This window comes from Coregonus clupeaformis, chromosome 12 (assembly GCF_020615455.1).
Source record: "Coregonus clupeaformis isolate EN_2021a chromosome 12, ASM2061545v1, whole genome shotgun sequence".
In the NCBI taxonomy this organism is placed as follows: Eukaryota; Metazoa; Chordata; class Actinopteri; order Salmoniformes; family Salmonidae; genus Coregonus; species Coregonus clupeaformis.
This window is the reverse complement of record NC_059203.1, coordinates 17,852,376-17,875,195: the sequence shown is the minus strand read 5'-3', so window position 1 is coordinate 17,875,195 and position 22,820 is coordinate 17,852,376. Positions and strand designations below refer to the sequence as shown.

The following is a 22,820-nucleotide window of genomic DNA, read 5'->3' as shown; positions in this document are numbered from 1 at the left end:
GCATTATAACTATCATGTATTATAACTGTATCATAATGTATTATTACTATCATGTATTATAACTATCATAATGTATTATAACTATCATGTATTATAACTGTATCATCATGTATTATAACAATCATGTATTATAACTGTATCATAATGTATTATAACTATCATGTATTATAACTATCATGTATTATAACTGTATCATAATGTATTATAACTATCATGTATTATAACTGTATCATAATGTATTATAACTATCATGTATTATAACTGTATCATCATACATTATAACTATCATGTATTATAACTGTATCATAATGTATTATAACTATCATGTATTATAACTGTATCATAATGTATTATAACTATCATGTATTATAACTGTATCATAATGTATTATAACTATCATGTATTATAACTGTATCATCATACATTATAACCGCAGGCTGTACGTTAGATGTTACTGAAGTTGCAAAGGGGATGTTGCCTCATCCAGGCTCCAGAGGCCAGAGTAGATCATGCCAGAGAAGTAGACAGACCCAATGGAGGGCATTGAATTGATCAGCACTTTAACACTCATACTTAGTTTAACCTTCATGTTTATGGCTTCGATAATAATGTTGCAGCAATGTATGAAGAGTAATGTACCCACAATGCACAGTAACCGCACTTTATCAGACATCGTAGGTGCTCAAACATGTCTATAACAAGTTATAAAGCTATACAAATTACAGCTGCAGGATTTAAGTGAAGTGTTACGGAAGTTTCCTCCTTTTCCTTTCATGTTAGAGTTGTTTCCCCAAGTTCACTACAGTACTCCGTGGATAGAGAGCTAGAGGAGAGAAGACACAGAGAGGAGTAGAGAGCTAGAGGAGAGAGAAGACACAGAGAGGAGTAGAGAGCTAGAGGAGAGAGAAGACACAGAGAGGAGTAGAGAGCTAGAGGAGAGAGAAGACACAGAGAGGAGTAGAGAGCTAGAGGAGAGAGGAGACAGAGGAGTAGAGAGCTAGAGGAGAGAGAAGACACAGAGAGGAGTAGAGAGCTAGAGGAGAGAGAAGACACAGAGAGGAGTATAGAGCTAGAGGAGAGAGAAGACACAGAGAGGAGTAGAGAGCTAGAGGAGAGAAGACACAGAGAGGAGTAGAGAGCTAGAGGAGAGAAGACACAGAGAGGAGTATAGAGCTAGAGGAGAGAGAAGACACAGAGAGGAGTAGAGAGCTAGAGGAGAGAATAGACACAGAGAGGAGTATAGAGCTAGAGGAGAGAGAAGACACAGAGAGGAGTAGAGAGCTAGAGGAGAGAGAAGACACAGAGAGTATAGAGCTAGAGGAGAGAGAAGACACAGAGAGGAGTAGAGAGCTAGAGGAGAGAGAAGACACAGAGAGTATAGAGCTAGAGGAGAGAGAAGACACAGAGAGGAGTATAGAGCTAGAGGAGAGAGAAGACAGAGGAGTAGAGAGCTAGAGGAGAGAGAAGACACAGAGAGGAGTAGAGAGCTAGAGGAGAGAAGACACAGAGAGGAGTAGAGAGCTAGAGGAGAGAGAAGACACAGAGAGGAGTAGAGAGCTAGAGGAGAGAGAAGACAGAGGAGTAGAGAGCTAGAGGAGAGAAGACAGAGGAGTAGAGAGCTAGAGGAGAGAGAAGACACAGAGGAGTAGAGAGCTAGAGGAGAGAGAAGACACAGAGGAGTATAGAGCTAGAGGAGAGAGAAGACAGAGGAGTAGAGAGCTAGAGGAGAGAGAAGACACAGAGAGGAGTATAGAGCTAGAGGAGAGAGGAGACAGAGGAGTAGAGAGCTAGAGGAGAGAGAAGACACAGAGGAGTAGAGAGCTAGAGGAGAGAGAAGACACAGAGGAGTATAGAGCTAGAGGAGAGAGAAGACAGAGGAGTAGAGCGCTAGAGGAGAGAAGACACAGAGAGGAGTATAGAGCTAGAGGAGATAGAAGACACAGAGAGGAGTAGAGAGCTAGAGGAGATAGAAGACACAGAGAGGAGTAGAGAGCTAGAGGAGAGAGAAGACACAGAGAGGAGTAGAGAGCTAGAGGAGAGAGAAGACACAGAGAGGAGTAGAGAGCTAGAGGAGAGAGAAGACACAGAGAGGAGTAGAGAGCTAGAGGAGAGAATAGACACAGAGAGGAGTAGAGAGCTAGAGGGGAGAGAAGACACAGAGAGGAGTAGAGAGCTAGAGGAGAGAGGAGACACAGAGAGGAGTATAGAGCTAGAGGAGAAAGAAGACACAGAGAGGAGTAGAGAGCTAGAGGAGAGAGAAGACACAGAGAGGAGTAGAGAGCTAGAGGAGAGAGAAGACACAGAGAGGAGTAGAGAGCTAGAGGAGAGAAGACACAGAGAGGAGTAGAGAGCTAGAGGAGAGAGAAGACACAGAGAGGAGTAGAGAGCTAGAGGAGAGAATAGACACAGAGAGGAGTAGAGAGCTAGAGGAGAGAGAAGACACAGAGAGGAGTATAGAGCTAGAGGAGAGAGAAGACACAGAGAGGAGTAGAGAGCTAGAGGAGAGAGAAGACACAGAGAGGAGTAGAGAGCTAGAGGAGAGAGAAGACACAGAGAGGAGTATAGAGCTAGAGGAGAGAGAAGACACAGAGAGGAGTAGAGAGCTAGAGGAGAGAGAAGACACAGAGAGGAGTAGAGAGCTAGAGGAGAGAATAGACACAGAGAGGAGTAGAGAGCTAGAGGAGAGAGAAGACACAGAGAGGAGTAAAGAGCTAGAGGAGAGAATAGACACAGAGAGGAGTAGAGAGCTAGAGGAGAGAGAAGACACAGAGAGTATAGAGCTAAGGAGAGAGAAGACACAGAGAGGAGTAGAGAGCTAGAGGAGAGAAGACAGAGGAGTAGAGAGCTAGAGGAGAGAGAAGACACAGAGAGGAGTATAGAGCTAGAGGAGAGAAGACACAGAGAGGAGTAGAGAGCTAGAGGAGAGAATAGACACAGAGAGGAGTAGAGAGCTAGAGGAGAGAGAAGACACAGAGAGGAGTAGAGAGCTAGAGGAGAGAGAAGACACAGAGAGGAGTAGAGAGCTAGAGGAGAGAGAAGACACAGAGAGGAGTAGAGAGCTAGAGGAGAGAAGACACAGAGAGGAGTAGAGAGCTAGAGGAGAGAGAAGACACAGAGAGGAGTAGAGAGCTAGAGGAGAGAGAAGACAGAGGAGTAGAGAGCTAGAGGAGAGAAGACAGAGGAGTAGAGAGCTAGAGGAGAGAGAAGACACAGAGGAGTATAGAGCTAGAGGAGAGAGAAGACAGAGGAGTAGAGAGCTAGAGGAGAGAGAAGACACAGAGAGGAGTATAGAGCTAGAGGAGAGAGAAGACAGAGGAGTAGAGAGCTAGAGGAGAGAGAAGACAGAGGAGTAGAGAGCTAGAGGAGAGAGAAGACACAGAGAGGAGTAGAGAGCTAGAGGAGAGAAGACACAGAGAGGAGTATAGAGCTAGAGGAGAGAGAAGACACAGAGAGGAGTAGAGAGCTAGAGGAGAGAATAGACACAGAGAGGAGTATAGAGCTAGAGGAGAGAGAAGACACAGAGAGGAGTAGAGAGCTAGAGGAGAGAGAAGACACAGAGAGTATAGAGCTAGAGGAGAGAGAAGACACAGAGAGGAGTAGAGAGCTAGAGGAGAGAGAAGACACAGAGAGTATAGAGCTAGAGGAGAGAGAAGACACAGAGAGGAGTATAGAGCTAGAGGAGAGAGAAGACAGAGGAGTAGAGAGCTAGAGGAGAGAGAAGACACAGAGAGGAGTAGAGAGCTAGAGGAGAGAAGACACAGAGAGGAGTATAGAGCTAGAGGAGAGAGAAGACACAGAGAGGAGTATAGAGCTAGAGGAGAAAGAAGACACAGAGAGGAGTAGAGAGCTAGAGGAGAGAGAAGACACAGAGAGGAGTAGAGAGCTAGAGGAGAGAGAAGACACAGAGAGGAGTAGAGAGCTAGAGGAGAGAAGACACAGAGAGGAGTAGAGAGCTAGAGGAGAGAGAGAAGACACAGAGAGGAGTAGAGAGCTAGAGGAGAGAATAGACACAGAGAGGAGTAGAGAGCTAGAGGAGAGAGAAGACACAGAGAGGAGTATAGAGCTAGAGGAGAGAGAAGACACAGAGAGGAGTAGAGAGCTAGAGGAGAGAGAAGACACAGAGAGGAGTAGAGAGCTAGAGGAGAGAGAAGACACAGAGAGGAGTATAGAGCTAGAGGAGAGAGAAGACACAGAGAGGAGTAGAGAGCTAGAGGAGAGAGAAGACACAGAGAGGAGTAGAGAGCTAGAGGAGAGAATAGACACAGAGAGGAGTAGAGAGCTAGAGGAGAGAGAAGACACAGAGAGGAGTAAAGAGCTAGAGGAGAGAATAGACACAGAGAGGAGTAGAGAGCTAGAGGAGAGAGAAGACACAGAGAGTATAGAGCTAGAGGAGAGAGAAGACACAGAGAGGAGTAGAGAGCTAGAGGAGAGAAGACAGAGGAGTAGAGAGCTAGAGGAGAGAGAAGACACAGAGAGGAGTATAGAGCTAGAGGAGAGAAGACACAGAGAGGAGTAGAGAGCTAGAGGAGAGAATAGACACAGAGAGGAGTAGAGAGCTAGAGGAGAGAGAAGACACAGAGAGGAGTAGAGAGCTAGAGGAGAGAGAAGACACAGAGAGGAGTAGAGAGCTAGAGGAGAGAGAAGACACAGAGAGGAGTAGAGAGCTAGAGGAGAGAAGACACAGAGAGGAGTAGAGAGCTAGAGGAGAGAGAAGACACAGAGAGGAGTAGAGAGCTAGAGGAGAGAGAAGACAGAGGAGTAGAGAGCTAGAGGAGAGAAGACAGAGGAGTAGAGAGCTAGAGGAGAGAGAAGACACAGAGGAGTATAGAGCTAGAGGAGAGAGAAGACAGAGGAGTAGAGAGCTAGAGGAGAGAGAGAAGACACAGAGAGGAGTATAGAGCTAGAGGAGAGAGAAGACAGAGGAGTAGAGAGCTAGAGGAGAGAGAAGACAGAGGAGTAGAGAGCTAGAGGAGAGAGAAGACACAGAGAGGAGTAGAGAGCTAGAGGAGAGAAGACACAGAGAGGAGTATAGAGCTAGAGGAGAGAGAAGACACAGAGAGGAGTAGAGAGCTAGAGGAGAGAATAGACACAGAGAGGAGTATAGAGCTAGAGGAGAGAGAAGACACAGAGAGGAGTAGAGAGCTAGAGGAGAGAGAAGACACAGAGAGTATAGAGCTAGAGGAGAGAGAAGACACAGAGAGGAGTAGAGAGCTAGAGGAGAGAGAAGACACAGAGAGTATAGAGCTAGAGGAGAGAGAAGACACAGAGAGGAGTATAGAGCTAGAGGAGAGAGAAGACAGAGGAGTAGAGAGCTAGAGGAGAGAGAAGACACAGAGAGGAGTAGAGAGCTAGAGGAGAGAAGACACAGAGAGGAGTATAGAGCTAGAGGAGAGAGAAGACACAGAGAGGAGTAGAGAGCTAGAGGAGAGAATAGACACAGAGAGGAGTATAGAGCTAGAGGAGAGAGAAGACACAGAGAGGAGTAGAGAGCTAGAGGAGAGAGAAGACACGGAGAGTATAGAGCTAGAGGAGAGAGAAGACACAGAGAGGAGTAGAGAGCTAGAGGAGAGAAGACAGAGGAGTAGAGAGCTAGAGGAGAGAGAAGATACAGAGAGGAGTAGAGAGCTAGTGGAGAGAAGACACAGAGAGGAGTAGAGAGCTAGAGGAGAGAATAGACACAGAGAGGAGTAGAGAGCTAGAGGAGAGAGAAGACACAGAGAGGAGTAGAGAGCTAGAGGAGAGAGAAGACACAGAGAGGAGTAGAGAGCTAGAGGAGAGAGAAGACACAGAGAGGAGTAGAGAGCTAGAGGAGAGAAGACACAGAGAGGAGTAGAGAGCTAGAGGAGAGAGAAGACACAGAGGAGTAGAGAGCTAGAGGAGAGAGAAGACAGAGGAGTAGAGAGCTAGAGGAGAGAAGACAGAGGAGTAGAGAGCTAGAGGAGAGAGAAGACACAGAGGAGTATAGAGCTAGAGGAGAGAGAAGACAGAGGAGTAGAGAGCTAGAGGAGAGAGAAGACACAGAGAGGAGTAGAGCGCTAGAGGAGAGAAGACACAGAGAGGAGTAGAGCGCTAGAGGAGAGAGAAGACACAGAGAGGAGTATAGAGCTAGAGGAGAGAAGATACAGAGAGGAGTAGAGAGCTAGAGGAGAGAGAAGACACAGAGAGGAGTAGAGCGCTAGAGGAGAGAAGACACAGAGAGGAGTAGAGAGCTAGAGGAGAGAGAAGACACAGAGAGGAGTAAAGAGCTCGCTAATGGCTGAATGCAGAATATTCCTCCGGCACTCAGATTATCCAGTATGTGTGTGTGTTCAGATCACTTTATCTTCCAGCTCAGGCCAGAGTGAATTATCTACAATGCCTTCAGAAAAGTATTCATACCCTTTGATTTATTCCACATTTTGTTGTGTTGCAGCCTGAATTCAAAGTGAATTAAATCTTTTTTCTTTCTCACCCATCTACACACAATACCCCATAATGACAAAGTGAAAACATGTTTAGACATTTTTGCAAATTTATTGAAAATGAAATACAGAAATATCTGAGGCAATACTTTGTAGAAGCACCTTGGCGGCAATTACAGCTGTGGGCAAGTCTAAGAGCTTTGCACACCTTTGATTGTAAATAATTTGTCCATTATTCCTTTACAAATTCTTCAAGCTCTGTCAAGTTGATCGTTGATCATTGCTAGACAGCCATTTTCAAGTCTTGCCATAGATTTTCAAGCCAATTTAAGTCAAAGGCCACTTAGGAACACGCAATATTGTTTTGGTATTGGCCTTGTGTTTTAGGTTATTTTCCTGATGAAAGGTGAATTCATCTTCTTGTGTCTGTTGGAAAGCAGACAACTAGGTTTTCTTCTAGGATTGTGCCTGTGCTTTTTTTTTTACCCCCTTTTTCTCCCCAATTTCGTGATTATGATCTTGTCTCATCGCTGCAACTCCCCAATGGGCTCGGGAGAGGCAAAGGTCAGGTCATGCATCCTCCGAAACATGACCCGCCAAGCCGCGCTTCTTAACACCTGCTCGCTTAACCCCGAAGCCAGCTGCACCAATGTGTCACAGGAAACACCGTTCAACTGACGACCGAAGTCAGCCTGCAGGCACCCGGCCCGCCATAAGGAGTCGCTAGAGCGCGATGAGCCAAGTAAAGCCCCACCGGCCAAACCCTCCCCTTACCCGGACGATGCTGGGTCAATTGTGCGCCGTCCTATGGGGACTCCCGGTCACGGCTGGTTGTGACACAGCCTGGGATCGAACCTCAGGCTGTAGAGACGCCGCAACACTGCGATGCAGTGCCTTAGACCGCTGCGCCACTCGGGAGGCTATTCCACTTATTCTTATCCCCCCCAAAAAAATCCCTAGTCCTTGCCAATGACAAGCATACCCATAAAATGATGCAGCCACCACCATGCTTGAAAATATGAAGAGTGGCACTCCAGTGTATGTGTTAGATTTGCCCCAAACATAATGCTTTGCAGTATTACTTAAGTGCCTTGCTACAAACAGGATGCATGTTTTGGAATATTTTTTTCTGTACAGGCTTCCATGTTTTTTCTACTTGCACGAATGCATGTAAACACTCACACATAAATCACATAAAATCAGAACCATGGACAGCCAAATCATATAATTAGCTTACGTTGATTGGACTAAATTGTTTTTGGTATCTTTTAGTTTTCACTGTATTAGACTAAGCATAGGTGATTAGACCAATGGGGCGGCGCACAATTGGCCCAGCGTCGTCCAGGGTAGGGGAGGGAATGGCCGGCAGGGATGTAGCTCAGTTGGTAGAGCATGGTGTTTGCAACGTCAGGGTTGTGGGTTCGATTCCCACGGGGGGCCAGTATGAAAAATAATGTATGCACTCACTAACTGTAAGTCGCTCTGGATAAGAGCGTCTGCTAAATGACTAAAATGTAATGTAAATGTGATTGGATGATGTTGAAGTTGAAATGGTGCTGGAATAGTGAAGGCAGCTCCTGTTTTCTTTGCGACTTGCGGTTAACTCTCCGTGGTTCTAAATCAATAGTTGTTTAGCAGTCTGAAAATGTCGTAAACATTACCTTGCTTGACCATGCGGTAGGTTATGTAACTGTTTGCTACATGTAATATGCTTTGTGGACTTCACCAGACAGAGGTTGCTCTCCGGTTTTGTGACGTCTTATTATTGTCTCGGCCTTAGGCCTATATATCACGGTCGCAAGGCATATGAACTAACTGGTTATAGAGCAAACGATGCAATTATCACAACACATACTGTAGGTTGTATGTCTTTTTTGTCCTGACTTGGCTTCCCCAGTGATTTTACCCACGCACCACTACTGTGTTGATCCATCCTCATTTCTCATATCACAACCATTTAATTCTGTAAAATTAAAAATTACCATTGGCCTCATGGTGAAATCCCTGAGCAGTTTCCTTCCTCTCCGGCAACTGAGTTAGGAAGGACGCCTGTATCTTTGTAGTGACTGGGTGTATTAATGTACCATCCAAAGCCTAATTAATAACATCACCATGCTCAAAGGGATGTTCAGCATCTGCTTTTTTGCATTTTACCCATCTACCAATCTGTGCCCTTCTTTGAAAAACCATTAAAAAACCTCCCTGGTCCTTGTGGTTGAATCTTTGCTTGAAATTCACTACTTGATTGAGGAACCTTACAGATAATTGTATGTGTGGGGTACAGAGATGAGGTAGTCATAAAAAAACATGTTAACCACCATTATTGAAAAACGGAATGAGTCCATGCAACTTATTATGCGATTTGTTAAGCACATTCTTACTCCAGAACTTATTTAGGCTTGCCATAACAAAGGTTGAATACATTTCAGCTTTTCATTTTTTATTACTATGAACAAAAATATAAACGCAACATGTTAAGCGTTGGTCCCATGTTTCAGATTTTTCTATACGCACAAAACACTTATTTCTCTCAGATTTTGTGCACAAATGTGTTTAATCCATCCACTTTACAGATGTGGCATATCAAGAAGCTTATTAAACAGCATGATCATTACACAGGTGCACTTTGTGCTGGGGACAATAAAATGCCACTCTAAAATATGCAGTTTTGTCACAACACAATGCCACAGATGCAATTGGCATGCTGACTGCAGGAATGTTCACCAGAGCTGTTGCCAGAGAATTTAATGTTCATTTCTCTACCATAAGCCGCCTCTAACGTCGTTTAGAGAATTTGGCAGTACGTCCAACCGGCCACAGAACCGCAGACAGCGTGTATGGTGTTGTGTGGGCAAGCGGTTTGCTGATGTCTACGTTGTGAACAGAGTGCCCCATGGTGGGGTTATGGTATAGGCAGGCATAAGCTACGGACAACGAACTCAATTGCATTTTATCGATGGCAATTTGAATGCCAGGCCCAGCCAATCATAATGAGTTCTTCCCCACAAAAGTGCTTTATTGCAGACAGAAATACTCCTCAGCACCCCTCTCCTCCCCCCCGTCTAACGATGCCGCAGGTGAAGTAGCCGGATGTGGAGGTCCTGGGCTGGCGAGGTTACACGTGGTCTGCGGTTGTGAGGCAGGTTGGACGTACTACCAAATTCTCTAAAATGACATTGGAGGCGGCTTTTGGTAGAGAAATTAACATTAAATGATCTGGAAACAGCTTTGGTGGACATTCCTGCAATCAGCATGCCAATTGTACGCTCCCTCAAAACTTGAGACATCTGTGGCATTGTGTTGCATGAGAAAACTGCACATTTTAAAGTGATATTTTATTGTCCCCAGCACAAGGTGCACCTGTGTAATGATCATGCTGTTTAATCAGCTTCTTGATATGCCACACCTGTCAGGTGGATGGATTATCTTGACAAAGGATAAAATGCTCACTAACAGGGATGTAAATACAGTTGTGCACCATATTTGAGAGAAATAAGCTTTTCTGGGATCTTTTATTTCAGCTCATGAAACCAGCACTTTACATGTTGTGTTTATATAATTTTTAGGTGCAAATAAAAATGAGTAAAACAGGTCAGAAAAAGAAAATAAACTGAATTAAAAATAAATAAAAATGAATAATATAAAAACACAAAACTATATCATCTTTGGCACTCAAACACTCACACACCTCCCTCTCTCCTTTCTACCAAATAAAAAAAACACAGTAGTCAATCGCTTTAGGACAAATAATTTACTGCTTTTACACCAACAATATGTGCACTCTCACACACCAAGGAGAAATAAAAACCAACAAGCCTCCCATTCCCTCCTCCCAAAAAGAGACAAAACAAACAAACAAAAAACAAACAAAATAACCCCCCATATTTTATATTGCTTATACAACCTAAACATCCCATTGGCTAGCACAGCAGTACAGCCTAACCCTGGGTACCTCTTACACACTAAGACACACACCACACACACACACTTACACAATAACACACGCTCTCACACACCAATATGATAACTCATAAATATGCGAATATGTTTATAATGTATATTGTCATGCAGACCTTATAATTCACTTAGACCCTATAAGATCACATATAGATTATTGTATCACTTGCATCAACATCCCAGACCTTCCCCATCTCTATGGACATGACATGTATTTGGTGGAATGGCAAGGCAATGATGTGGTCTTCTCATACTGCGGCGGAGAGAGCTTTACGTCGTTCACGCAGGCAGTCCAATTCTGATCTTTTACCCAATAACTGGCAAAAGATCAATTAGTGGGAGAAAAAAAAAAGATCAGAACTGGGCTGCCTGTATAAACGCAGCCAGAGGACTTCTGAAAGACACCTGTCATAGAGACGAACGTTCAGGTGTTCACAATGGATCATGACGGACAGGTAGGTGTGACAGGAAGAACACCGCCAGGGGAAGAGAACACCTGGAGGTGAGATAGAACACAGCTCATTCTGCCTTCCCATAGGTCTCTGCTCAAAAGTAGTGCACTATAAAGGGAATATGGTGCTATTTGGGAAGCAGCATACATAACTCATATCTAAAAAGGTACTGTACTACCCTATCCAGGCAGGGACTGTGATTGGGTGTTGTGTTTTGATGAAGAGGAAGTATGAGTGGCGAGAGGAAGCGGCATAGCGAGAACAGAACGCGGTCTTCTGTCCTGTCATGTCCAAATGCCAAACTAAGACCTTACCTGTATCAGAGAAGGTTGTCCATCAATACTACACCTACAGCTGTCTTTTCTAATATGGATATCCATTCTGTTATAGGAATATTTCTTTGTTTGTTATTGACTGATAAAGTCCTGTAATGATATAAAAAAAGCAAACTGAAGGAATAGAAGACAACTTTGATCTGGAAATCGAGAGGCAAAGGTTTGAGTTATCTGTAACAGGTGAAGGGAGGAGAGAGAAAGACTGGGGAGCTGTCTGAGGGGCTGATGGACTGTCTGATCCTGTCTGATCCTGTCTGATCCTGTCTGATCCTGTCTGATCCTGCCTGATCCTGCCTGATCCTGTCTGATCCTGCCTGTTCCTGTCTGATCCTGCCTGATCCTGTCTGTTTTCTGGCTAGACCTTCTGGTCTGGTCAACAATATAGAGAGGGGTCCAAGATATCAGGGTTACAAAGTGAGTGAAAATGGTGCTTGATGAGGTGAATGGTAGTGCATGTGTGTGTGTGTGCGCATGTGTGTTTATGCGTGTATGTGTGTGTGTGTATGCTGTTTGTGTGTGAGAGTGTGAATCAGGGGTCTCTCAGGTGTGTGTTCAACGTGGTGTGTGTTGTCTGAGCCTAGTGTGTGTGTGTGTGTGTGCGTGTGCGTGTGCAGGGTGGTGTGTGTGTGTGAGGTGTTAAGAGGCAGTAGGCTTGCTGTAGTCATCTACTCCAGTGATGATGGCCTTGCAGAAGAAACAGTCCTTGTTGTTCATCAGGTGCTGGTTTATGCACGCTCTGGGGGGCGACAGACAGACAGACAGAGAGAGAGACAGACAGACAGAGAGAGAGGACGGTTACAGTCATGCGTGGTGTGTGTGGTGATAAATGATCTGTGGGGGGACGGAGAGACAGTCTCATATTTGGCACTTCTCAATCACACACATCTGGGGTGGCAGAAACTCAAGGACAGTATCCATCTTTTTTTGTCGTCCGAAACGATGAAAACATTTGGGATTAATCAATGCAAGGATAAGGTAGTTAGCTGTGAAATATATTATGTGCCAATTATGCAATATGTTACCATAATAATTTGCTTTTTAAGCATTATGTGAACAACATGAACGTTTTCCTGCCAATCACCCTTGGTAATGCTTTCCTTTCAGTACCCATAAGCCAATGCAATATTTAATAATGTAATTAATATATGTCATATAATTTCACATTTATATACATAATGAATATATAATACAGTATTAAGATACAAACATTCTGTTTAAACATCCACCAGTGCTAGAGGACTGAGCTCAGACCAACTAGTTTGTCAATCAGTTTAACATAGCTATGGTTCTACGGCTGTGAATGTCGCTAGATGGTTGATCGACATTTCCCAATAAAACATTCACGCCATTACATTTACACATTCCATTACGTCCCAAAGTAAGTGATCGCACGAGAGGCCTTTAGATTAAGAGCTGTCTGTCGCCATATTGTTTATTTCTCTAAAATGGATGACGACGGCTGAAAGTAACAGAGCAGAGAGTAGTGTACCGCGTATCGGGTGGGGGACATGAACGGTCGTTGTTGACATGATCTTGGTGATGATATTTTATTTATTCAATTCAAACATGTATTTAGCCAAGTGGCCTAAGGCATTGACAACAAACAATATTTTACAAATAAAGCCCTAGTTGGTCAAAAGGTGAAAGGTCAGACAAAAGGTGACAATTTATTTTTTGAAAAACAAAGCTGATGATGGTAACTTACTTGCAGGACTTGTGAGAGCAGGGTTTGAAGACAGCAGAGATGGAGTGTGCATAGCAGATAGGACACAGGTCTTCCTCACTGGTGGGCTGCGGGGAGAGGGCAGAGAAAACTGTCACAGTTAGTTAGAGATAAAAAACTAACACAGCCTACACATTTTGTACTGTAAGTGTACAGTCCTCCAGGTGACGTGGAGGAAGTCTGTGACTTCGGTACTAGGCCAGTACAAGGTCCTCGCTCTACTGGTGTCCCCCAGGGCTAGGTACTATGTCCTCTCTACTGGTGTCCCCCAGGGCTAGGTACTATGTCCTCTCTACTGGTGTCCCCCAGGGCTAGGTACTAGGTCCTCTCTACTGGTGTCCCCCAGGGCTAGGTACTATGTCCTCTCTACTGGTGTCCCCCAGGGCTAGGTACTAGGTCCTCTCTCTACTGGTGTCCCCCAGGGCTAGGTACTAGGTCCTCTCTACTGGTGTCCCCCAGGGCTAGGTACTAGGTCCTCTCTACTGGTGTCCCTCAGGGCTAGGTACTAGGTCCTCTCTACTGGTGTCCCCCAGGGCTAGGTACTAGGTCCTCTCTACTGGTGTCCCCCAGGGCTAGGTACTATGTCCTCTCTCTACTGGTGTCCCCCAGGGCTAGGTACTAGGTCCTCTCTCTACTGGTGTCCCCCAGGGCTAGGTACTAGGTCCTCTCTCTACTGGTGTCCCCCAGGGCTAGGTACTAGGTCCTCTCTCTACTGGTGTCCCCCAGGGCTAGGTACTAGGTCCTCTCTCTACTGGTGTCTAGGTACTAGGTCCTATCTCTACTGGTGTCCCCCAGGGCTAGGTACTAGGTCCTCTCTCTACTGGTGTCTAGGTACTAGGTCCTATCTCTACTGGTGTCCCCCATGGCAAGGTACTAGGTCCTCTCTACTGGTGTCCCCCAGGGCTAGGTACTAGGTCCTCTCTACTGGTGTCCCCCAGGGCTGGGGACTAGGTCTCTCTCTACTGGTGTCCCCCAGGGCTAGATACTAGGTCCTCTCTCTACTGGTGTACCCCAGGGCTAGGGTACTAGTCCCTCACTGGTCTAGGTACTAGGGTCCTCTCTACTGGTGTACCCCCAGGGCTAGGTACAAGGTCCTCTCTCTACTGGTGTCCCCCAGGGCTAGATACTAGGTCCTCTCTCTACTGGTGTACCCCAGGGCTAGGTACTAGGTCCTCTCTCTACTGGTGTCTAGGTACTAGGTCCTCTCTACTGGTGTCCCCCAGGGCTAGGTACAAGGTCCTCTCTCTACTGGTGTCCCCCAGGGCTAGGTACTAGGTCCTCTCACTACTGGTGTCCCCCAGGGCTAGGTACTAGGTCCTCTCACTACTGGTGTCCCCCAGGGCTAGGTACTAGGTCCTATCTCTACTGGTGTCCCCCAGGGCTAGGTACTAGGTCCTCTCTCTATTGATGTCCCTCAGGGCTAGGTGCTAGGTCCTCTCTCTATACTGGTGTACCCCAGGGGTCTGTACTAGGTACTCTTTAATGTCTCTCTACTGGTGTCCTCCAGGGCTCCGTACTATGTCCTCTCTACTGGTGTCCCACAGGGCTCTGTACTATGTCCTCTCTACTGGTGTCCTCCAGGGCTCTGTACTATGTCCTCTCTACTGGTGTCCCCCGGGGCTCTGTACTATGTCCTCTCTACTGGTGTCCCACAGGGCTCTGTACTATGTCCTCTCTACTGGTGTCCTCCAGGGCTCCGTACTATGTCCTCTCTACTGGTGTCCTCCAGGGCTCCGTACTATGTCCTCTCTACTGGTGTCCCCCAGGGCTCTGTACTATGTCCTCTCTACTGTGTCCCCCAGGGCTCTGTACTATGTCCTCTCTACTGGTGTCCCCCAGGGCTCTGTACTATGTCCTCTCTACTGGTGTCCACCAGGGCTCTGTACTATGTCCTCTCTACTGGTGTCCCCCAGGGCTCCGTACTATGTCCTCTCTACTGGTGTCCCCCAGGGCTCTGTACTATGTCCTCTCTACTGGTGTCCCCCAGGGCTCTGTACTATGTCCTCTCTACTGGTGTCCCCCAGGGCTCCGTACTATGTCCTCTCTACTGGTGCCCCCCAGGGCTCTGTACTATGTCCTCTCTACTGGTGTCCTCCAGGACTCCGTACTAGGTCCTCTCTCTCTACTGGTGTCCCCCAGAACTCTGTGGTCCTCTGTAGCTCAATTGGTAGAGCGCGGCGCTTGTAACACCAGGGTAGTGGGTTCGATCCCCGGGACCACCCATACCTAAAAATGTATGCACACATGACTGTAAGTCGCTTTGGATAAAAGCGTCTGCTAAATGGCATATTATTATTATTATTATTATTATTATTATTATTATTACTACTACTAGATCTTCTATTGTTCTCTATGTACAATAACATCAGGGACAACTTCAGTGGGGCACACCAGGAGCAAAAATATTTTTACAACGGAACACTAAAATCAGTGTTCATTTCAGTCAGAGGACTAGAACAGGACGCAGTGCAGCAAATGACAGCATCCCGTCAGTGGAGGTGTATGACCTCCCTCTCTCTCGAAAGCCCTTTCAGTGTTAAATGACCCAGGTGCCTTGTGGGACTGTGGAGGTCTAACAGTCTGCAGCCCTGGAGCCCCCTCTCCACAGAGCTATCAGCCTGGATCTGTCATCACTCCTGTGGTCTCCGGGGGCCGCAGCGTACTGCAGTCTGGAGCCAGTCAGATCAACGCGCTGCAGTCTGGAGCCAGTCAGATCAACACGCTGCAGTCTGCAGCCAGTCAGGCCATCGTACTGCAGTCTGCAGCCAGTCAGGTCATCGTACTGCAGTCTGCAGCCAGTCAGGTCATCGTACTGCAGTCTGGAGCCAGTCAGGTCATCGTACTGCAGTCTGGAGCCAGTCAGGTCAACGCGCTGCAGTCTGGAGCCAGTCAGGTCATCGTGCTGCAGTCTGGAGCCAGTCAGGTCATCGTACTGCAGTCTGGAGCCAGTCAGGTCATCGTGCTGCAGTCTGGAGCCAGTCAGGTCATCGTGCTGCAGTCTGGAGCCAGTCAGGCCATCGTACTGCAGTCTGGAGCCAGTCAGGTCATCGTACTGCAGTCTGGAGCCAGTCAGGTCATCATGCTGCAGTCTGGAGCCAGTCAGGTCATCGTGCTGCAGTCTGCAGCCAGTCAGGTCATTAACACCTGGACCATCACCTCCAACCCAGTCCACCAACTCCAACCCAGACCATCACCTCCAACCCAGCCCACCACCAGCCCATCACCTCCAACCCAGCCCACCACCAGCCCATCACCTCCAACCCAGCCCACCACCAGCCCATCACCTCAAACCCAGCCCACCACCAGCCCATCACCTCCAACCCAACCCACCACCAGCCCATCACCTCCAACCCAACCCACCACCAGCCCATCACCTCCAACCCAGCCCACCACCAGCCCATCACCTCAAACCCAGCCCACCACCAGCACTACACAACTCAGACCTGCCTGTCTCCAAGTACACAACTAGGCTACACACAGAGCCGCCAGCTTTAGACCACTACTCTAAGCAACTAAACAGAGCCGCCAGCTTTAGACCACTACTCTAAGCAACTAAACAGAGCCGCCAGCTTTAGACCACTACTCTAAGCAACTAAACAGAGCCGCCAGCTTTAGACCACTACTCTAAGCAACTAAACAGAGCCGCCAGCTTTAGACCACTACTCTAAGCAACTATACAGAGCCGCCAGCTTTAGACCACTACTCTAAGCAACTAAACAGAGCCGCCAGCTTTAGACCACTACTCTAAGCAACTAAACAGAGCCTCCAGCTTTAGACCACTACTCTAAGCAACTAAACAGAGCCGCCAGCTTTAGACCACTACTCTAAGCAACTATACAGAGCCGCCAGCTTTAGACCACTACTCTAAGCAACTAAACAGAGCCGCCAGCTTTAGACCACTACTCTAAGCAACTACACAGAGCTGCCAGCTTTAGACCACTACTCTAAGCAACTAAACAGAGCCGCCAGCTTTAGACCACTACTCTAAGCAACTAAACAGAGCCGCCAGCTTTAGACCACTACTCTAAGCAACTAAACAGAGCCGCCAGCTTTAGACCACTACTCTAAGCAACTAAACAGAGCCGCCAGCTTTAGACCACTACTCTAAGCAACTAAACAGAGCCGCCAGCTTTAGACCACTACTCTAAGCAACTAAACAGAGCCGCCAGCTTTAGACCACTACTCTAAGCAACTAAACAGAGCCGCCAGCTTTAGACCACTACTCTAAGCAACTAAACAGAGCCGCCAGCTTTAGACCACTACTCTAAGCAACTATACAGAGCCGCCAGCTTTAGACCACTACTCTAAGCAACTAAACAGAGCCGCCAGCTTTAGACCACTACTCTAAGCAACTAAACAGAGCCGCCAGCTTTAGACCACTACTCTAAGCAACTAAACAGAGCCGCCAGCTTTAGACCACTACTCTAAGCAACTAAACAGAGCCGCCAGCTTTAGACCACTACTCTAAGCAACTAAACAGAGCCGCCAGCTTTAGACCACTACTCTAAGCAACTATACAGAGCCGCCAGCTTTAGACCACTACTCTAAGCAACTAAACAGAGCCGCCAGCTTTAGACCACTACTCTAAGCAACTATACAGAGCCGCCAGCTTTAGACCACTACTCTAAGCAACTAAACAGAGCCGCCAGCTTTAGACCACTACTCTAAGCAACTAAACAGAGCCGCCAGCTTTAGACCACTACTCTAAGCAACTAAACAGAGCCGCCAGCTTTAGACCACTACTCTAAGCAACTATACAGAGCCGCCAGCTTTAGACCACTACTCTAAGCAACTAAACAGAGCCGCCAGCTTTAGACCACTACTCTAAGCAACTAAACAGAGCCGCCAGCTTTAGACCACTACTCTAAGCAACTAAACAGAGCCGCCAGCTTTAGACCACTACTCTAAGCAACTAAACAGAGCCGCCAGCTTTAGACCACTACTCTAAGCAACTATACAGAGCCGCCAGCTTTAGACCACTACTCTAAGCAACTAAACAGAGCCGCCAGCTTTAGACCACTACTCTAAGCAACTATACAGAGCCGCCAGCTTTAGACCACTACTCTAAGCAACTAAACAGAGCCGCCAGCTTTAGACCACTACTCTAAGCAACTAAACAGAGCCGCCAGCTTTAGACCACTACTCTAAGCAACTATACAGAGCCGCCAGCTTTAGACCACTACTCTAAGCAACTAAACAGAGCCGCCAGCTTTAGACCACTACTCTAAGCAACTAAACAGAGCCGCCAGCTTTAGACCACTACTCTAAGCAACTATACAGAGCCGCCAGCTTTAGACCACTACTCTAAGCAACTAAACAGAGCCGCCAGCTTTAGACCACTACTCTAAGCAACTAAACAGAGCCGCCAGCTTTAGACCACTACTCTAAGCAACTAAACAGAGCCGCCAGCTTTAGACCACTACTCTAAGCAACTAAACAGAGCCGCCAGCTTTAGACCACTACTCTAAGCAACTATACAGAGCCGCCAGCTTTAGACCACTACTCTAAGCAACTAAACAGAGCCGCCAGCTTTAGACCACTACTCTAAGCAACTAAACAGAGCTGCCAGCTTTAGACCACTACTCTAAGCAACTATACAGAGCCGCCAGCTTTAGACCACTACTCTAAGCAACTATACAGAGCCGCCAGCTTTAGACCACTACTCTAAGCAACTAAACAGAGCCGCCAGCTTTAGACCACTACTCTAAGCAACTAAACAGAGCCGCCAGCTTTAGACCACTACTCTAAGCAACTATACAGAGCCGCCAGCTTTAGACCACTACTCTAAGCAACTAAACAGAGCCGCCAGCTTTAGACCACTACTCTAAGCAACTAAACAGAGCCGCCAGCTTTAGACCACTACTCTAAGCAACTAAACAGAGCTGCCAGCCAGCTTCTACATATACGTTACACACTGTGTACCCCCATTGATCTCAGACAGGGTGTATAGTGGATGTATATCTAAATGACATTTTGAAACAACAGCATGGCTACACACAGACACTACATAGCCAAAGGCAACAACTACCATGGGCAATAAATCTACCACCACCGCAGAACTAGGAATACCTAGGCTATAGAATGTTACAGCAGACTAATATATATAGAGGAAGGCTTGAGGTGGTATTGGAATAAACATCCATATAATTACTATGGACCATAATAACCTGATTTATTTATGAGAGGGGGGAGGGGGAGGGAGGAGGAGGAGGGGGAGGGAGGAGGGAAGAGGGAGGAGGGAAGGAGGAGGCCAGGGTAAATATAATCATGTTACAGGGACCAGGGACAGACAGGCCCCTGACTGCTATTTGACAGTGTGCCAGACAGAGCTAAGTTAGTTGTGTCCAGGACTTGAACTGGACTGAAATAGGTGCCGCCCTCTTTTTAGGTGCTGATAACTCTTTATATTTAAGTTCCATATTAATTATATTTTTTAGAGCCAATATGATATAAGAGGTGCCAGACTCAATTAGTCAAACATTTGGTGGGTACATCACTGGGGCCGAGCTCCCTGCCATCCAGGACCTCTATACCAGGCGGTGTCAGAGGAAGTCTCCAGCCACCCAAGTCATAGACTGTTCTCTCTGCTACCGCACAGCAAGCGGTACCAGTGCACCAAGTCTGGAACCAACATGATCCTGAACAGCTTCTACCCCCCAAGCCATAAGACTACTAAACAAGACCTCTAAACAGCTAATCAAATGTCTACCTGGTCTACCTGCATTGACCCTTTTTAACACTAACTCTCTTGCACTGACTCTAGGCACACACTCACACCCCAACAAACACATATAACATGCACACACATGTATACTGACACCACACACACTCTATACACACACACTCACACCCCAACAAACACATATAACATGCACACACATGCATACTGACGCCACACACACACTCACACCCCAAAAACACATAACATGCACACACATGCATAATGACGCCACACACACTCTATACACACACACTCACACCCCAACAAACACATATAACAGCACACACATGCAACTGACGCCACACACACACTCACACCCCAAAAACACATAACATGCACACACATGCATAGCGCCAACAACACACCCCAACAAACACATATAACATGCACACACATGCATACTGACGCCACACACACTCTCCACATAAACTGCAGCTACAGCTCAGTCTACCATCTATCCTGTTGCCTAGTCACGTTACTCCTACCTATCATTTGATTTGAGCGGCGCCTGAGTTCAGTCCCCAGCCTCCAACTCCCTCTCTCTCTCTCCAACCCCCTCTCTCTCCAAGCCCTCTCTCTCTCCAAGCCCTCTCTCTCTCCAACCTCTCTCTCTCCCTCCTTCCCTCCCACCCTGAGCAGTGATTAAGGACTACAATAGAGATCTCCTGTCTCCTCTCCTCTCCTTTCTGAAGTGTTAATTGAGTCCTTGGTGGTGATTTCATGGTGACTGGAGATTCACAATTCAAAAGGCACTCGCACTCTGAGCTATCTGACAGTTGAATAAGATTAGAAAGAAAAAAAGAAAACCGCACACTGCTCTTGCTAGTATCACTGCTCTTGCTAGTATCACTGCTCTTACATTGATAGTATCACTGCTCTTGATAGTATCAATGCTCTTGCTAGTATCACTGCTCTTACATTGATAGTATCACTGCTCTTGCTAGTATCACTGCTCTTGCTAGGATCACTGCTCTTGCTAGGATCACTGCTCTTGATAGTATCACTGCTCTTGATAGTATCACTGCTCTTGATAGTATCACTGCTCTTGATAGTATCAATGCTCAAGAGCAGTGTGCGGGTTTCCTCTTTCTTTTTTTCTCATGGTGACTGGAGATGAAAGCTCTGGTCTCTCAGAGTGACAGGAGGCTGCTAGGGGGATGGCAGGGGCTGGTCCTCCTGCTCCTCTTGTAGTCCCATCTCTGGTCACCCTCAGTCTGGTCCATCCCCACTGTCCCCTAGTGGCAGTGGGCCAGAGTCAATGTCCCGGAAACCCTTCCAGTCAGACCTCCCTAACCCTAATCCTCACACTGCCAGGGGTGCAGTAGGGTGCACAAACCCATACAAAGCTACTGTCTGGAGTTACAGTAATGGTCCCACAGGGTTCTGTCTGGAGTTACAGTAATGGTCCCACAGGGTTCTGTCTGGAGTTACAGGTAATGGTCCCACAGGGTTCTGTCTGGAGCTACAGTAATGGTCCCACAGGGTTCTGTCTGGAGTTACAGTAATGGTCCCACAGGAGTTCAGTCTGGAGTTACAGTAATGGTCCCACAGGGTTCAGTCTGGAGTTACAGTAATGGTCCCACAGGGTTCAGTCTGGAGCTACAGTAATGGTCCCACAGGGTTCTGTCTGGAGTTACAGTAATGGTCCCACAGGGTTCTGTCTGGAGTTACAGTAATGGTCCCACAGGTTCAGTCTGGAGTTACAGTAATGGTCCCACAGGGTTCCGTCTGGAGCTACAGTAATGGTCCCACAGGGTTCCGTCTGGAGCTACAGTAATGGTCCCACAGGGTTCTGTCTGGAGTTACAGTAATGGTCCCACAGGGTTCAGTCTGGAGTTACAGTAATGGTCCCACAGGGTTCAGTCTGGAGTTGCAGTAATGGTCCCACAGGGTTCTGTCTGGAGTTACAGTAATGGTCCCACAGGGTTCTGTCTGGAGTTACAGTAATGGTCCCACAGGGTTCTGTCTGGAGTTACAGTAATGGTCCCACAGGGTTCTGTCTGGAGTTACAGTAATGGTCCCACAGGGTTCAGTCTGGAGTTACAGTAATGGTCCCACAGGGTTCAGTCTGGAGTTACAGTAATGGTCCCACAGGGTTCTGTCTGGAGTTACAGTAATGGTCCCACAGGGTTCTGTCTGGAGTTACAGTAATGGTCCCACAGGGTTCTGTCTGGAGTTACAGTAATGGTCCCACAGGGTTCTGTCTGGAGTTACAGTAATGGTCCCACAGGGTTCTGTCTGGAGTTACAGTAATGGTCCCCACAGGGGTTCTGTCTGGAGTTACAGTAATGGTCCCACAGGGTTCAGTCTGGAGTTACAGTAATGGTCCCACAGGGTTCTGTCTGGAGTTACAGTAATGGTCCCACAGGGTTCTGTCTGGAGTTACAGTAATGGTCCCACAGGGTTCTGTCTGGAGTTACAGTAATGGTCCCACAGGGTTCAGTCTGGAGTTACAGTAATGGTCCCACAGGGTTCTGTCTGGAGTTACAGTAATGGTCCCACAGGGTTCTGTCTGGAGTTACAGTAATGGTCCCACAGGGTTCTGTCTGGAGTTACAGTAATGGTCCCACAGGGTTCAGTCTGGAGTTACAGTAATGGTCCAACAGGGTTCAGTCTGGAGTTACAGTAATGGTCCCACAGGGTTCTGTATGGAGCTACAGTAATGGTCCCACAGGGTTCTGTCTGGAGTTACAGTAATGGTCCCACAGGGTTCTGTCTGGAGTTACAGTAATGGTCCCACAGGGGTTCAGTCTGGAGTTACAGTAATGGTCCCACAGGGTTCAGTCTGGAGTTACAGTAATGGTCCCACAGGGTTCTGTCTGGAGTTACAGTAATGGTCCCAAAGGGTTCAGTCTGGAGTTACAGTAATGGTCCCACAGGGTTCTGTCTGGAGTTACAGTAATGGTCCCACAGGGTTCGGTCTGGAGTTACAGTAATGGTCCCACAGGGTTCTGTCTGGAGTTACAGTAATGGTCCCACAGGGTTCAGTCTGGCGTTACAGTAATGGTCCCACAGGGTTCAGTCTGGAGTTACAGTAATGGTCCCACAGGGTTCTGTATGGAGTTACAGTAATGGTCCCACAGGGTTCTGTCTGGAGTTACAGTAATGGTGCCACAGGGTTCAGTCTGGAGTTACAGTAATGGTCCCACAGGGTTCAGTTTGGAGTTACAGTAATGGTCCCACAGGGTTCCGTCTGGAGCTACAGTAATGGTCCCACAGGGTTCTGTCTGG

General features: G+C 47.1%; 1 protein-coding gene across 3 annotated transcripts in view; it reads right to left on the bottom strand.

Annotated features, from left to right (window-relative positions):
* Nucleotides 1-10,135: 10,135 nt before the first annotated feature.
* Nucleotides 10,136-22,820, bottom strand: part of LOC121578809 (E3 ubiquitin-protein ligase RNF123) — a 266,423-nt gene continuing 253,738 nt past the window's right edge. For all 3 annotated transcript variants that reach the window (XM_045223719.1, XM_045223721.1, XM_045223720.1), the window contains exons 37-38: nt 12,851-12,936; nt 10,136-11,881 (exon numbers count right to left, since the gene is read on the bottom strand). In XM_045223719.1, coding sequence (XP_045079654.1) covers nt 11,782-11,881; nt 12,851-12,936 — 186 coding nt within the window. In that variant the 3' untranslated portion in view covers nt 10,136-11,781. The remainder of the gene's footprint in view (nt 11,882-12,850; nt 12,937-22,820) is intronic.